Raw genomic sequence first — 17,138 nt, 5'->3', positions numbered from 1 at the left:
TCTCTCCCGCTCTCTCCCGCTCTCTCTCCCGCTCTCTCTCCCGCTCTCTCTCCCGCTCTCTCTCCCGCTCTCTCTCCCGCTTTCTCGCCCGCTCTCTCGCGCTCTCTCCCTCTCTCTCCCGCGCTCTCTCCCGCGCTCTCTCCCGCGCTCTCTCCCGCGCTCTCTCCCGCGCTCTCTCCCGCGCTCTCTCCCGCGCTCTCTCCCGCGCTCTCTCCCGCGCTCTCTCCCGCTCTCTCTCACGCTCTCTCTCTCTCGCGCTCTCTCTCCCGCGCTCTCTCTCCCGCGCTCTCTCCCGCGCTCTCTCCCGCGCTCTCTCCCGCGCTCTCTCCCGCGCTCTCTCCCGCTCTCTCTCTCCCGCTCTCTCTCGCCCGCTCTCTCTCGCCCGCTCTCTCTCGCGCGCTCTCTCTCGCGCGCTCTCTCTCGCGCGCTCTCTCTCGCCCGCTCTCTCTCGCCCGCTCTCTCTCGCCCGCTCTCTCTCGCCCTCTCCCTCGCCCGCTCTCTCGCCCGCTCTCTCGCCCGCTCTCTCGCCCGCTCTCTCGCCCGCTCTCTCGCCCGCTCTCTCGCCCGCTCTCTCGCCGGCTCTCTCGCCGGCTCTCTCTGTCGCGCGCTCTCTCTCGCCCGCTCTCTCTCGCCCGCTCTCTCTCGCCCGCTCTCTCTCGCCCGCTCTCTCTCGCCCGCTCTGTCTCCCGCTCTGTCTCCCGCTCTGTCTCCCGCTCTGTCTCCCGCTCTGTCTCCCGCTCTGTCTCCCGCTCTCTCGCCCGCTCTGTCTCCCGCTCTCTCGCCCGCTCTCTCGCCCGCTCTCTCGCCCGCTCTCTCGCCCGCTCTCTCGCCCGCTCTGTCTCCCGCTCTCTCGCCCGCTCTCTCGCCCGCTCTCTCGCCCGCTCTCTCGCCCGCTCTCTCTCGCCCGCTCTCTCTCGCCCGCTCTCTCTCGCCCGCTCTCTCTCGCCCGCTCTCTCTCGCCCGCTCTCTCTCGCCCGCTCTCTCTCGCCCGCTCTCTCTCCCCCTCTCTCTCGCCCTCTCTCTCGCCCTCTCTCTCGCCCTCTCTCTCGCCCTCTCTCTCGCCCTCTCTCTCGCCCGCTCTCTCGCCCGCTCTCTCGCCCGCTCTCTCGCCCGCTCTGTCTCCCGCTCTGTCTCCCGCTCTGTCTCCCGCTCTGTCTCCCGCCCGCTCTCTCCCGCCCGCTCTCTCTCCCGCTCTCTCCCGCTCTCTCCCGCGCGCTCTCTCGCGCGCTCTCTCTCGCCCGCTCTCTCGCCCGCTCTCTCGCCCGCTCTCTCGCCCGCTCTCTCTCGCCCGCTCTCTCTCGCCCGCTCTCTCTCGCCCGCTCTCTCTCGCCCGCTCTCCCTCGCCCGCTCTCCCTCGCCCGCTCTCCCTCGCCCGCTCTCCCTCGCCCGCTCTCCCTCGCCCGCTCTCTCTCCCGCGCTCTCTCTCCCGCGCTCTCTCTCCCGCGCTCTCTCTCCCGCGCTCTCTCTCCCGCGCTCTCTCGCCCGCTCTCTCTCGCCCGCTCTCTCTCGCCCGCTCTCTCTCGCCCGCTCTCTCTCGCCCGCTCTCTCTCGCCCGCTCTCTCTCGCCCGCTCTCTCCCGCCCGCGCTCTCTCCCGCCCGCGCTCTCTCCCGCCCGCGCTCTCTCCCGCCCGCGCTCTCTCCCGCCCGCGCTCTCTCCCGCCCGCGCTCTCTCCCGCCCGCGCTCTCTCCCGCCCCCGCTCTCTCCCGCCCCCGCTCTCTCCCGCCCCCGCTCTCTCCCGCCCCCGCTCTCTCCCGCGCGCTCTCTCTCCCGCGCGCTCTCTCTCCCGCGCGCTCTCTCTCCCGCGCGCTCGCTCTCCCGCGCGCTCGCCCTCCCGCGCGCTCGCCCTCCCGCGCGCGCTCCCTCCCCCGCTCCCTCCCCCGCTCCCTCTCCCGCTCTCTCTCTCCCGCTGTCTCTCTCCCGCTCTCTCTCTCCCGCTCTCTCTCTCCCGCTCTCTCTCTCCCGCTCTCTCTCGCTCGCGCTCTCTCTCTCTCGCGCTCTCTCTCTCGCGCTCTCTCTCTCGCGCTCTCTCTCTCGCGCTCTCTCTCGCGCGCTCTCTCTCGCGCGCTCTCTCTCGCGCGCTCTCTCTCGCGCGCTCTCTCTCGCGCGCTCTCTCTCGCGCGCTCTCTCTCGCGCGCTCTCTCTCGCGCGCTCTCTCTCCCGCGCTCTCTCTCCCGCGCTCTCTCTCCCGCGCTCTCTCTCCCGCGCTCTCTCTCCCGCGCTCTCTCTCCCGCGCTCTCTCTCCCGCGCTCTCTCTCCCGCGCTCTCTCTCCCGCGCTCTCTCTCGCGCGCTCTCTCTCGCGCGCTCTCTCTCGCGCGCTCTCTCTCCCGCGCTCTCTCTCCCGCTCTCTGTCCCGCGCGCTCTCTCGCGCCCTCTCTCTCGCGCCCTCTCTCTCGCGCCCTCTCTCTCGCGCCCTCTCTCTCGCGCCCTCTCTCTCGCGCCCTCTCTCTCGCGCCCTCTCTCTCGCGCCCTCTCTCTCGCGCCCTCTCTCTCGCGCCCTCTCTCTCGCGCCCTCTCCCTCGCGCCCTCTCCCTCGCGCCCTCTCCCTCGCGCCCTCTCCCTCGCGCCCTCTCCCTCGCGCCCTCTCCCTCGCGCCCGCTCCCTCGCGCCCGCTCCCTCTCGCCCGCTCCCTCTCGCCCGCTCCCTCTCGCCCGCTCCCTCTCGCCCGCTCCCTCTCGCCCGCTCCCCCGCCCGCTCTCTTTCGCGCTCTCTTTCGCGCTCTCTTTCGCGCTCTCTTTCGCGCTCTCTTTCGCGCTCTCTTTCGCGCTCTCTTTCGCGCTCTCTTTCGCGCTCTCTTTCGCCCGCTCTCTCTCGCCCGCTCTCTCTCGCCCGCTCTCTCTCGCCCGCTCTCTCTCGCCCGCTCTCTCTCGCCCGCTCTCTCTCGCCCGCTCTCTCTCGCCCGCTCGCTGTCCCGCCCTCTCTCTCCCGCCCTCTCTCTCCCGCCCTCTCTCTCCCGCCCTCTCTCTCCCGCCCTCTCTCTCCCGCCCTCTCTCTCGCGCCCTCTCTCTCGCGCCCGCTTCCTCGCGCCCGCTCCCTCGCGCCCGCTCCCTCGCGCCCGCTCCCTCGCGCCCGCTCCCTCGCGCCCGCTCCCTCGCTCTCTCGCCCGCTCTCTCGCCCGCTCTCCCGCCCGCCCTCCCGCCCGCCCGCCCTCCCGCCCGCCCTCCCGCCCGCTCTCTCCCGCCCGCTCTCTCCCGCCCGCTCTCTCTCGCCCTCTCTCTCTCGCCCTCTCTCTCTCGCGCTCTCTCTCTCGCCCGCTCCCTCTCTCGCCCGCTCCCTCTCTCGCCCGCTCCCTCTCTCGCCCGCTCCCTCTCTCGCCCGCTCCCTCTCTCGCCCGCTCCCTCTCTCGCCCGCTCCCTCTCTCGCCCGCTCCCTCTCTCGCCCGCTCCCTCTCTCGCCCGCTCCCTCTCTCGCCCGCTCCCTCTCTCGCCCGCTCCCTCTCTCGCCCGCTCCCTCTCTCGCCCGCTCCCTCTCTCGCCCGCTCCCTCTCTCGCCCGCTCCCTCTCTCGCCCGCTCCCTCTCTCGCCCGCTCCCTCTCTCGCCCGCTCCCTCTCTCGCCCGCTCCCTCTCTCGCCCGCTCCCTCTCTCGCCCGCTCCCTCTCTCGCCCGCTCCCTCTCTCGCCCGCTCCCTCTCTCGCCCGCTCCCTCTCTCGCCCGCTCCCTCTCTCGCCCGCTCCCTCTCTCGCCCGCTCCCTCTCTCGCCCGCTCCCTCTCTCGCCCGCTCCCTCTCTCGCCCGCTCCCTCTCTCGCCCGCTCCCTCTCTCGCCCGCTCCCTCTCTCGCCCGCTCCCTCTCTCGCCCGCTCCCTCTCTCGCCCGCTCCCTCTCTCGCCCGCTCCCTCTCTCGCCCGCTCCCTCTCTCGCCCGCTCCCTCTCTCGCCCGCTCCCTCTCTCGCCCGCTCCCTCTCTCGCCCGCTCCCTCTCTCGCCCGCTCCCTCTCTCGCCCGCTCCCTCTCTCGCCCGCTCCCTCTCTCGCCCGCTCCCTCTCTCGCCCGCTCCCTCTCTCGCCCGCTCCCTCTCTCGCCCGCTCCCTCTCTCGCCCGCTCCCTCTCTCGCCCGCTCCCTCTCTCGCCCGCTCCCTCTCTCGCCCGCTCCCTCTCTCGCCCGCTCCCTCTCTCGCCCGCTCCCTCTCTCGCCCGCTCCCTCTCTCGCCCGCTCCCTCTCTCGCCCGCTCCCTCTCTCGCCCGCTCCCTCTCTCGCCCGCTCCCTCTCTCGCCCGCTCCCTCTCTCGCCCGCTCCCTCTCTCGCCCGCTCCCTCTCTCGCCCGCTCCCTCTCTCGCCCGCTCCCTCTCTCGCCCGCTCCCTCTCTCGCCCGCGCCCTCTCTCGCCCGCTCCCTCTCTCGCCCGCTCCCTCTCTCGCGCCCTCTCTCATTATGCACCCCTCTAGATGTTACCTACTCTACCACCTCCCTTGAACCTTACAGTGCCTGTGCTGCCAGAATGTTCATAGGATACTCTACCAGTCTCACAAGAATTTAACCAGTTAAAGCGAAAATAGATCTCTGGGTCGTAAATTTTAAAATTAGGTTGCTTTTAAAAGGGAAAAGGTATGGTTATAAAGATATACTTCAAAGGAAAACGGTCAACTTGTCAAAGACAAAAAAGGACTTGATTTCAGTTGAGTAGTCAAACCACATAGAATTGTAAATCAACCTTGGGTTCTTTCACTCACTGCGATTTCCCTGAAATTCTGCCCCGGGGGCAATCATCACCTCTTATGACATATGTATGTGTCTCTTTCATGTCTAATTAGCAAAGATTATTCTCATAATCTCCATTTTAAACCCTTGCACAATCTCATGCTCATCAAGTCTGTTGTAAGTAGTGAATTGGACAATTGACATACCTGAATTAATTTAATTGGATTTAACCATTTGCATACCATACCTGGTTATGCAAACCTGTAAAACTCTTTGTTTCCCTTATCTGAATTTGTACAAATTTTTATTTTTTGCCACGCATAATCTTTTGAGGACCAAGGATTGCTCCCTTTTCCACAAGCATACAGTGACAAATTAATACTTTTTTAATTCATTCACGGGGTGAGGGTGTCATTGGCTACATATTAGTATGTTCCCAGCCTTTAATACAGAAATATTTAGATTCCTGATTCATGAGGAGATCGTGGAGAAGGCAGGAGAATTGGGTTATAAAACATATCAGCCATGATCAAATACTAGACCAGACTCACTGGGTCAAACAGCCTAATTCTGCTCCTATATCTTATGGTCTTAATAACTACATGATTGATTGCCTATACTTCAACATAATTGAGGTACATTGCTTATTCAGTCATTTCTTTCTGGCTGATTATTAAGTTACAATAATTCTTAATTAGTTTATGCGTGTGATTTTATAAGTTGTAAATTTATGATGACTACAAAATGGCTTCTTTGGCCCATTGTTGGCACAAAGTGGTGCCTTGATATCGTTAGACTACAACCATGAAAATAATATGAAGTGGTCCTAATTTTTTTTAACCTATTTATCTAATCATCCAGTTCAGAGATGTTATTACACACCTCTGGAGCAGGTGGCGCTTGAACCTGGGCCTCCCAGTCTATGAAGCAGTCCTAAAAATGGTCAAGTTAAACTAAAATCAGCTGTACTTACTTATGTGTGGGCCACCTGGTTGGCTGCATCAAGATACCTGACAACAAGGACGATTGAGCTTTGCTCCTCTTCCTTCTACATGAGGAGGTACCTGGTTTCTGCTCGTCAGTTCCCATGGTCGATATAGACCTGTATCTGGAGAAGTCATGGGAAACGTACTTCACTGTGTATTGATTTGACTTTCATTTGTTGAATTTTGAAATAATAAACATCTGAAAATGCAAATATTGATAACCTAGAGAAAAACTGCATAAAGCCTTCCTGGATAAAACAGAACTCCTAGATTAAACTGCACAGGTGAGTGATTGAAAGACAGAAACATTATCGAGGGTTTGGGGGGGGGGGATCATGAACCAAATGAGTAATGCTGTTGTAGTTCATTAACTTCTCAATAAAATTACCAGTTATTGTACTGGCAACAGTAAGAAAAATGTTTTATGCCACATTTGTATTTTCTTGTATTGATTTCTGAACGCTGCACATGAAGAAAGATATTGGGCTTTGAGGAGGTATAATGCAGCTTTCCAGGCGGTGGCACAGACAACTTAAATTATGTAAATCCAACAAGTAGACTGGACTTGTATTAGCTCAGGTATAGAACGTCGCATGGTAATTTAATTGAGATATTAAATATAATCAAAGTATTTACTGCAGATGGTGATTATTATGTCTCATAGCAGAGTTCAAAGCAAGGGAACAAAACCAACATTGTGGCCTAATTCTTTTTAAGAGTGCAAAGCTAATTAATTTAGAGCCTGGCCCTTTAACTTTTTTTGCTCAAACATGCAGAAACTTGAAGGGGCTGACATGCACAAACTGCATGCAGCTTTCAAGTTATTGCATAGCATGTATGGAATCTTGGGCATAACCTTAAATTTAGAACTAGGTCTTGCAAGGCTGATGTAAATGCAAATGGATGTGGAACGCTATGCCAAAAGCTGCCCAGGCTTAGTTAATTAAACGTTGTAATGCCAAGGTGAATAGGTGCAGAAAATAGAGCTGGGTCAGTTGTAACATCTGCTTAAAGTTTAAAGAACAAGAGATTTGTGCGTAATTCAGCACAATAATATATACAAGTCATTATCAAGTCTTTGAATGGTATTCTACAGTTCCCAATTATGAGGAGTGTTAATAAATGTGCAGTAATAATTGTGAATTGATTACCAGGAAATAACACAGACCATATAAGTGATTACAAGACAGATTTCTTCAAGTGTCTCAGTATGTCAAAAGCTCAAGAGAAAAGCTTTTAATCTGTTTCTTTTCATTACTCAAAGTCCTTAATACTATCACTGCCAACAGCAGTCAAAAGTATTTACATGGCACTGTTGGAACAGTTTATTCAATATTCAATTCGGTTTGGAGCTGCAAGATGAGAAAAATGATTGCAGCAAAAATATTCAACTGAATCTACAATCAGTAGAAATTGGCTGGAAAATTTGGAATTGGCATTGAACAGTGATGCTCAATTTATCTAATTTATGTATTCCTGGAATGAAATGCTACATTTTTGGATTTTGTAGATTCACTAATCATTCAAAAATGTCACAATGTTTAAGTTTTAAACAGCTGTATGCTTTTAGGAAACTACTGATCCTTGTCTAAGCAAATTACAAAGTTGGAATCTGTGGGTTACTGAATTGCAGATTTATTTGCTAAAATTATGGTCAGATATATTTGAGTTCTGTAATTTTTTTTAACAAGAACCTAATTTAACACCGATTCTCAGAATGCTGGAACTGACATAAAAATGTCTGCTCACTGCTCTCTTCCCAGTATATAAAAAAAACTGCCCCAGCAAACCATCCAAGCTTGCTACCAACCAAGGAATAAAAGTGCTGCTTATTTAAATCACTGTGCCTGCTGCATTGTTGTCACAGAACCCAAAGTTGAGATTTAACTAACCTTTGCCCTTTGAGCATGATGGTATATTTACCATATTATAACCTATGTAAATAAACAATATGTCTTAATTCTTATGATTCCAGTGCTATGTGCACAGAATTGTTACAGTGCAAAGTATGCCATTCAACCCATCAAGCCTGCATTGACTTTTCAAATGTGCATCATTACCCAGTGATAATGTCATTCTTTGTACTCCATACCCTTTCACACTATTTCTATCCCGACAATCTTGAAGGCCTTTGTGAAATGGCTTTTTGAATAAAAGAATTTTTATGTGGCTAAGCATGAATATCAGAAGGTTTGTTTTGTGCTGGTATCTCTTGTTCTTAACTATAAATTGGATTTATACCAAACTCCTGTGCCAGTGCATAAGAACCAAAGTCAGGTTATAGGAGTTCCTTTGCTTTCTGAGTGAAGTTTCATTGTAAAGAGGGGTGAAAGCAAAAAATTGTTTTTACTATTCTTTCAAAACAATAAGTTGTGATGTTACTGTCAATCTTAGTGCAACGCTTAATTAAAAGTTTCATGTAATTTGTGGTACATTTTACAGCAAAAAAGCACACAAGAACCCAAGAACAAGAAATCCAGACGGAATCAACATTCAGACGCCAAAGATGAAGTAAGCTTAACTAAAGATATAATGGGGCATGAGAAGCTGTAATTTTATCTTTCATTAGCCAGAATATTTTGGAATGCTGAAAATCAGGTGAATTCTCAGTAAGTGCAGTCATCACGTATACTAATATGAAGTAGTTCTCTAGGAGGTTGAGCAAACCAGTTATATGGAAATTTTGTATTGGCATATAAAAATTGTATGCCTTTAAGCTCTTTTACTACAGGGATTCTTTCTGGTTATTCTCCATGCAAGTAGATGTCTTAACTTCATTTGTTTGTGTGTTGTGTCTCTATATCTCTTGTATTTCACCTTCTCCATTTCACTGTTTCACCCTCTTACCTAACTTATTCTTTAATTTTGACAAGGTTTCTGCTTTAATCGGTAGTTTTAGCACAGTGGACATTCCAAATGTTCCTAAACAAGAATTTTTTTTTTTAGTGTGTTCTCTGTCCTAAATTGCTTGAATATTATTGTGTGCCCATGACTACTTGTTCCATATCCTTCAGTCATCGACCTGTTTCTGTCTTTTGAGCCTCATTCCTTCGTAGCTATCAAATTATTCTTTAATCACTTTTGTTTTAAGTCAACAGCCCCAACATGCAACGTGTATCTCCTATCCATTCCTCTTCTGTCTGTCAGCACTCGAAGTAACTGTTCCCTGCATCATACTCTGGTCCATTCTCTGTCACACTCAACACTTCATTCCCCTCCCATAGCATATTCCTATTGCAGTAACAGGAAATATAATATTTACCCTTTTAAATCCTCACTTCTCTTGGTCCCAAATACACCTTCCAGGTGAATCAGCAATTTATTTGCACTACTTTGACTCTCGTGCATAATATTTATACTGTAGAAAAGTACATAGGGTGACACAGTGGCTCGCTGCTTAGCACTGCTGTGTCTCAGTGCCAGGGACCTGGCTTTGATTACACACTTGGGCAACTGTCTGTGTGTGAAGTTTGCACATTTTCCCTGCCTCTGCATGGATTTGAATGCTCCAGTTTCATCAAATAAATTCAATAAATTAAATAAGTGGATGTGCAGTTTAGGTGGATTAATCATACTAAATTAGCCACAATGTCAAGAGATGTGAAGGCTTAGGTGGATTGGCTATCGGAAATGCAGGGTTACAGGGATAGGGTAGAGGAGTGGGTCTGGGTGAGATGCTGTTCGGACGGTCAGTGTAGACTCAATGGAACAAATGGACTGCTTCCACGCTGTAGGGATTCTATGATTTTATTCACTACTCACACCATATTTCCTATATGCTGTGGCCATTGAACATCGTCGGAGATACCCCTTTGTAAAATACGTCTGCTCAATCTCAAGTGTGACTCTAACCTTCCAGTCATGTGCCATTTTATTACATTGAAATAAATGTCCTTTAAACCAGAAGTCTTCTCCCTTCCTTTCCCTAAAAGACATTAATGAAACAGATGTGCCTTTCCAACTGTTGATGCTAATTTCATGGTTACCACTACTGAGACTGGCTGTCAGTTCCTAAATTTATTAAGGCATATAATTCCATAAGCTGCAATGATGGGATTTCAAACCATCTTCTAGAACATTAGCCTCGCTGTCTGGATTGTGAGTTACGTGACATTACTACTACACAGCATCTCTGTCATAATTGAATTCCCAATAATTCTATAATATTTAATTATGCATAATTGCCTTGCCTTGTTCCTTGTCATAACCTTTCTGAATGGTCATGATACGGTTTTTTCTACCTTGTCTCAGCTTGTTATCCAGTATGAACAAAGTTTCAGCATAATAGATTAATATCTAATTTGGGCTTAAATTAATTTTGTATATTGTTTAAATGCACAAATAACCTCAAGGTTAATTGCTTTGTAAAAACGCAGTACTATAAATCATTAATAGTGCTCATTAGAATGGTCAGGTGGCTGTATTTGAGCTTGAACCTTGCAGTGAAAAGCTATTAATTAGTTAATGAGATAGGTGCGCTGTTCAAAGAGTGTAAGCTAGGAAATTGAAGGATATCAGAATCTTTCTGTGGCTGACACAAAAGAGGAGCATGACCTCCCATCTGATATATGCAGAAACCTAGAAAAGTGTCTACCATAATCTAGTGGTTGTGTGCCCAATGAAATTAGTTAACAAGCTTGCCAGACCACAGATGTGAATCTAGCCAATGTCTTGCCTCGTGATATAAGTTGTTGAGTATGCTGAGTGTTTTGGCTGCATGATGGAAGTGGGAAGAGAAAACATTTTCAAATCTTAGTGTTTGTGTTTTTCTTTTGTTCTCAGGAGCCAGAACCAGAAATTGAGGCGGTCAGTTCAAGCCAGGAAATACCGTCAGTGCCACCCCAAACCGAGAAGGTTTCAATTGCAACGCAAACAAAGAAGCTAAGTGCCTCCTCACCAAGAATGTTACATCGGAGCACCCAGACTAATAATGACATCCCCTGTCAGAATATGTGCCATGAAAAGTACACCAAAATATTCAATGATTTTAAGGAGCGCATGAAAGCAGAGCAAAAACGGGAGACGGAACGAGTTGTGAGAGAAGCACTAGAAAAGGTACAGATCAATTTTGGCTCAAATCTTGTAAATTTACCTGCCCCTTAGCCCTCTTAAGATTTCTGCACTGGTCAAATCTTGACTATCTTTTTCTTGTATCTTAATCGTTCATCTATTGGGGGCCACACCTTCAGTTGCCTAGGCTTTAAGTTGTGCAACACGTTCCCTAAATCTATCTTGCTGCCTTTCTATCTCACTTCCCTGCTCTTCAGATATCCTTAAAACTGCCTCCTTTTGCTTAGTTTTAATCATTTACTTAATCTCACCTACAAAAGCAAAATGCTGCAGATGCTTGAAACAGAAAATGCTGACAGTATACTCAGCATGGCAGGCAGCATCCTAATTGCCCTCGAACCAAGTGTTTTGCTTGGCCTTTTTCTAAATCATTTTTGGGATGTGGGTGTCACTGACTAAGCCAGCAGATGTTACCCATTCTTAGTTGCCCTTGAGAAGTTGATGATGATTCACTTTCTTGAACTGCTGCAATCCATTTGGTGTAGATAGATCCAGAGTACTGCTAGGGAGGGTATTTGAAGACTTTGACCCAGGGACACTGAAGGAACAGTGATGTATTGCCAAGTCAGGATGGTGAGGGGCTTCCAGGGAACTTGCATGTTATGATGTTCCCATGTATCTGTTGCTCTTGTCCTTCTAGTTTGTATTAGTTATGGGCTTGGCATAAGGACCCTTGGTGAATGTCTGCAGTGCATCTTGTGGATAGTGTGCACTGTAGCTACAATGGTGGAGGAAGTGAAGGGACTGAAGTGCCACTCACTTGTCTACTTTTTACTGGATGGAGTCAAGTATTGTTAGAGATGCATTCATCCAAGCAAGTGAGAGTGTTCCATCCCATTCCTAAATTGTGGCTTGTAGTTGGTGAGTATGCTTTGGAGAGTTAGATGACAAGTTGATTCCTAACCTGGTCAGCTCTTGTAGCCACTGTATTTACATGGCTGGTCCTGTTCAGATTCTGGTTAATGGTGACTCCAGGATGATGATGGGGGTGCAGTGATAGTAATACCATTGAATATTAATGGGCAGTGGTTAGATTTTATCTTTATGGAGATGGTCACTGCCTGACACTTGCATGGCATGAATGTTACTTGCCATTTTTCAGCCTAAACCTGGACAATATGCAGATCTTGCTGGTGGAATGCTGCAGTATCTGAAGAATTGTGAATGATGCTGAATATCATGCAATTAATTGTAAGCATTCCCATTTAAGAAATTATTATGGAAGGAAGGCCATTGATGAAGCAACTGAGATCGTAGAATCCATACAGTGCAGAAGCAGGCCATTTGACCCACTGAGTCTCAACCGACCCTCCGACTAGCATCCCTCTACCCTATACTCATAACCCTGCATTTTGCATGGCTAATTCACCTAACCTACACATCCCTGAATAGTGTGGCAATTTAACATGGCCAATCCACCTAACGTGCACATCTTTGGACTATGGGAGGAAACTGGAGCACCAGGAAGAAACCCATGCCGATGTGATGAGAACATGCAAACTCCACACAGTCAGTCACCTGAGGGTGGAATCGAACCTGGGCCCCTGACACTGTGAGGCAAGCAGTGCCACCCCAAGATGCTTGAACCAAGGACACTACCCTGAGGAACTCCTGCAGAGATGTCCTTTAACTCAATGAGTGACCTCCAACAGCCACAACAGTCTTCCTTCGTGCCAGGTATTTTAGAGGGCTGTTAAGAGTCAACCTCCTTGTGATTCTAGAGTCACATTTCAGAGGGCATGACAGATTTCCTTCCCTAAAAGACATTAATGAACCATATAGGGTTTTACAACAGTTGGCAGTAGATACACTATTCCTGAGACCAGCTTTTTAATTTCAGATTTTGATTGAATCTAAATGCCACCAGCTGTCATGGTGGGATCTGAACCAGTGTCCCCAGGGCATTATCCAGTGCAGCCAATGGCTCATGTCACATTGGACTGAACCAAATTGGCTTGGAACTTGCTGTATGATAGATGGAGCCCTCAGGAGGAAATCAACATGGATCATTGATTTGTTGCTTGCCAAAGATGTAGCTGGGATTGCTATGTAGGCACCTTCTCCCATAAGTAATTTAGTTGTCTTTGACCATTCATGGCCAGACTTAACAGAACTGTAAATCTTTGATCCAATCCTTGGTAATGAAATGAACTCACAATGCTGGAGAAACATAGCATGCGAAACAGAGTTAAGATGACTTTTCTTCAGAACCTCGTTGATAGTGGGTTTGCTTACTCTCCAGCATGCTTCTATTCAACATTCATGTAGTCTTACACTGTACGTTCACCAAGGTGATGGTTTTGGCAAGCTCTATTAAACTCCGCATTTTAATCAGGGTTAATCTCCTGGTTTGATGCTAAGTGAGAGATAAATTTTGTCTTGCCAGTAATGATGGCCCACAGCACCTCATGGATAAACACGGATAAATGTCGCCCATTTTACACAGTGGTTGCTACACGACATGGTGGAGGTGCTCTTAGTTTGGATAGAACGTTGCCTCCATGCAATAGGCAGATTGGTGAGTAGGAGATCGAGAGGGTTGTTTTTAAACTCATGATAGTTCTCTCACTATTTTCTGCTAAACCAGTTTGGCAGACAGTCCTTCAGGACTCTCTTGGAATTCTGGCAATCTGTTCTTGGTGTGGACATTGGAGTCTCCCACACAGAGTAGATTCTGTGCCCTTGCTACCTTCAATGCTTCTTCTGAGTGGTTTTCAATGTGGAAGTGTATTTATTCAGCAGCTAAGAGATAAATTTGCCCAGGAAGTTGGGAATAACTCCCAGATCACCTTTTAAACCCATCAAAGAAGATAGATGAGCCTTGGGATTTAAACAACTCATCTAAAAGTCAGCACTTCAACTGTGCAGCAGTCTCCTCAGCATTGTGCTGAAGGGTCAACCTTGATTTTGTGTTCAAGTTCTCGGTTGGATCTTAAATCCATAATTTTCTGATGAAGACGGTCATGCTGGTATTTTGGTGAAATGTTTTCAGAGTGCATTTGAAGTGTTTTAAAGTTCATTTTAACTTGTAGATACTTCAGTATTTAACTTGTCAAGAATTTTTTTAATCCACTACTTTTTTTGACAGATCAGTATTTTGGAAATACATATAGAGTGGCAAAGTTTTATTGGAACAGTGAAGTTTCAAATCTCACATTAAATTCTCTTTCACTAATTGAGAGCGATATCTAGTAGCTGTTGTGATGTGATGTACGCAAGCCTTCAAAGGGAGCATAATTTGTGGTGCTGTCAATGATTACTCATTGTAACAGGATATGATGTGGCCCTGTGACATGAACTCAATATACAGCAACAGTGGTTGAGGTCACGTGTACTCAACCTCCGCGTTCACTGTTATCTGTAGATAGGTTCTTTCCTTGATGATAAGTCTATGTATTGTTTTGCCAGTTCATGACATATGATTGTATGTTCATGGCACACAGAAAAACGCAATACATGTAACAGCATTATTTTCAGATTTATCCTTTAAATAAATATGTAATTAGTTGTGTTTAACAAGAATAGTTTGAATCATTTTCATTATCCTGTTACCAGCTACTATGCAAGCTGTACTCAAGCCAACCATAATGTTTATGCTTCAGATTTCCGAGGCCTTCCTGTTTAGAAATTAGTCTGCACTTCTGTTCTTCTTACCAAAGTGCAGAACCTCACACTTTCACACAATGTATTCCTTCTGCAACTTCTTGGCCCCTCCATCTGTCTTTGTGTCATCAATGCCCTCAGTTCCTGCATCCAGATTGTTAATGTATAACGTGAAAGTTGTGGTCCCAACACAGAGATTCCACAAGACGCTGGCTGCCATACTGAAAAGGACCCTTTTGTCCCTGTTCTTTACCTTCTGCAAGTCAGCCAATCCCCTCTCCATGCCAGTACCTTGCCCTGAACACTATGGGCGCTTATCTTGTTTAGCTGCCTCCTATGTGGCACCTTATCAAAGGCTGTCTGGAAAACCAAATGGATCATGTCCACTGGCTGTCCTTTGTCTAATTTGCTTATGATCTTCTCAAAGAATTTAATAGATTTGTAAGGCATGACCTTCCCTTGATGAAGCCATGCTGGCTCAGCCCGATTTTACCACGCACTTACAAGCATAAGGCCTATAGTTCCCTGTTTTTGCCTCACTCCCTTCTTAAACAGGGGTCTTACATTAGCCATTTTCCTGTCCTCTGGGACCCATCCTGACTCCGGTGATTCCTGATAGAACACCACCAATACATCTACAATCTCGTCATCTATCTCCTTCAGAACTCTAGGGTGTAGCCCAACTCATCCGGGTTATTTATTCACCTCAGACTTTTTGCTGTCTCCTTAGTGATGGCTATTACACTCACTCTGCCCCTGACTCTTGAAGTTCTGGCATGCTACTGGTGTCTTTCTGCTGTGAGAACTGATGCAAAATGCCTGTTCAGTTCCTCTGCCATTTCTTTGTTCCCCATTACTACTTCTCCAGCTTAATTTTCCACTAGAGTCATAGAACTGTACAGCATGGAAACAGACACCTTGGTGCAACTCATCCGTGCCAACCAGACAGCCTAAATTAATCTAGTTCCATGTGGCCCGTATCCCTTTAAACCCTTCCTATTGACATACTCATCCAGATGCCTTTTAAATGTTGAAATTGTATCAACCTCTTCTAATTCCTGTGGCACCTCATTCCTACATGCACCACTCTCGATGTGAAAATGTTGCCCCTTATGTCCCTTTTAAATCACACCTTAAACTTATGCCCTCTAGTTTTGAACTCTCTCACCCCATCCATACCTGTCATGATTTTATAAACCTCTATAACGTCACGGGGGTGTGCGATGGCTTAGTGATATTATCACAGGACTGTAAGGAGACCCAGGTTTGAATCCTTCCATGGTAGATAGTGGAATTTGAATTCAATAAATATCTGGAATTAAGAGCCTGATGATAACTGTAAATCCATTATCGATTGTTGGAAAAGCCCAATGTGGTTGACTCTTAACTGCCTTCTGTGCAATTAGGAATGGGCAATAAACGCTGCCTAGCCAGTGACACCCTCATCCCATGAATAAATAAAGGGAAAAAAAAAGTCCCTCAGTCTCCGGTGCTCCAGGGAAAATAGCCCGAGCGTATTCAACTTCTCCTTATAGTTCAAGTCCATTAACCCTGGCAACATCCTTGTAAATCTTTTCTGAGCCTTTTCAAGTTTCACAATATTCTTCCAATAGCAGGGAGACCAGAATTGCACACAGTATTCCAAAAGTGGCAGTCAAAATTCCTCTGTTACCTTTCAGATACCTTTTTTAAAAAAACCTCTTGTATCATATTTTGTGTTACAGCTGGCTTACTGTCGTTTTATTTTTAGTTATCCTCTGCTGGTTTTTAAAAGCTTACCAATCTGCTGGTTTTCCACTACTCCTTCACTAGTTCCTTCACTGTTGTTCGCTGAAACCCTGAAACACCTTTCCTAACAGCAACGTGGAAGTCCTAACACCCAGCTCACCATCACCCTGATCTGGGAAATTAGGGATGGGCAGTAAATGCTGACCAAGCCAATGATGCTCACAAATGAATAGAACATAGAACATTACAGGAATAATAAAGGAAAATATGTTAAAATCATGAATTTGGGAGAAAATGAGGAAAAAGACATGTTATGTGTTGCGCCAGAACATTAAGCCGCAGTAAAAGTATGAATAGCAACATAGAGTATTTTGTAAGTGGGGAATTCTGAAGCACAAAGGGACTTGAGAGTCCTAGTTGAGGATTCCTTTAAGTTTAACATGCAGGTTTAGTTGGCAGTTAGGGAGGCAAATGCAATGTTAACATTCATTTCAAGAGGGCTAGAATAGAGCAGCAGGGATGTGCTGCTGAGGCAGGATAAGATGTTGGCCAGACCACATTTGGAATATTGAGAGCAGTTTTGGGACCTATATCAGAAGGAGGATATGCTAGTCTTTGAGCAGTTCCAGAGGATATTTACAAGAATCATCCTGGCGACAGCAGACTTGTCGTATGAAGAGCAGTAAAGACCATAAGACATAGGAGTGGAAGTAAGGCCATTCGGCCCATCAAGTCCACTCCGCCATTTACATCATGGCTGATGGGCATTTCAACACCACTTCCCTGCACTCTCCCCATAGCCCTTGATTCCTTCTGAGATCAAGAATTTGTCGATCTCTATAAGACCATAAGACATAGGAGTCTATATTCAATCGGATATGGGGGGATTCTGATTGAAAGATACTGAAGATAGAGAGGCCTGGAGAGAGTGGACATGGAGAACATGTTTCCACTAGGACCTGATGGCACAGCCTCATAGTGAAGGCACAACCCTATAGAACTGAGATGAGGAGGAATTTCTTCAGCCAGAGGATGGTTAATCTGTTGAACTCATTACTGCACAGGGCTGTGAAGACTGAGTCATTGAATGTATCTAAACAGAAATAGGTTCTTGATT

At 48.2% G+C, this 17,138-nt stretch overlaps 1 protein-coding gene across 3 annotated transcripts in view; it reads left to right on the top strand.

Moving 5' to 3' along the window:
• Nucleotides 1-17,138, top strand: part of zmynd11 (zinc finger, MYND-type containing 11) — a 159,973-nt gene that overhangs the window by 131,532 nt on the left and 11,303 nt on the right. For all 3 annotated transcript variants that reach the window (XM_048558875.2, XM_048558895.2, XM_048558885.2), the window contains 2 exons: nt 8,063-8,131; nt 10,403-10,675. In XM_048558875.2, coding sequence (XP_048414832.1) covers nt 8,063-8,131; nt 10,403-10,675 — 342 coding nt within the window. The remainder of the gene's footprint in view (nt 1-8,062; nt 8,132-10,402; nt 10,676-17,138) is intronic.

This window comes from Stegostoma tigrinum, chromosome 2 (assembly GCF_030684315.1).
Source record: "Stegostoma tigrinum isolate sSteTig4 chromosome 2, sSteTig4.hap1, whole genome shotgun sequence".
Classification (NCBI taxonomy): Eukaryota; Metazoa; Chordata; class Chondrichthyes; order Orectolobiformes; family Stegostomatidae; genus Stegostoma; species Stegostoma tigrinum.
Note: the sequence above shows the minus strand (reverse complement) of the source record. Positions and strands in the feature narration are given on the sequence as shown.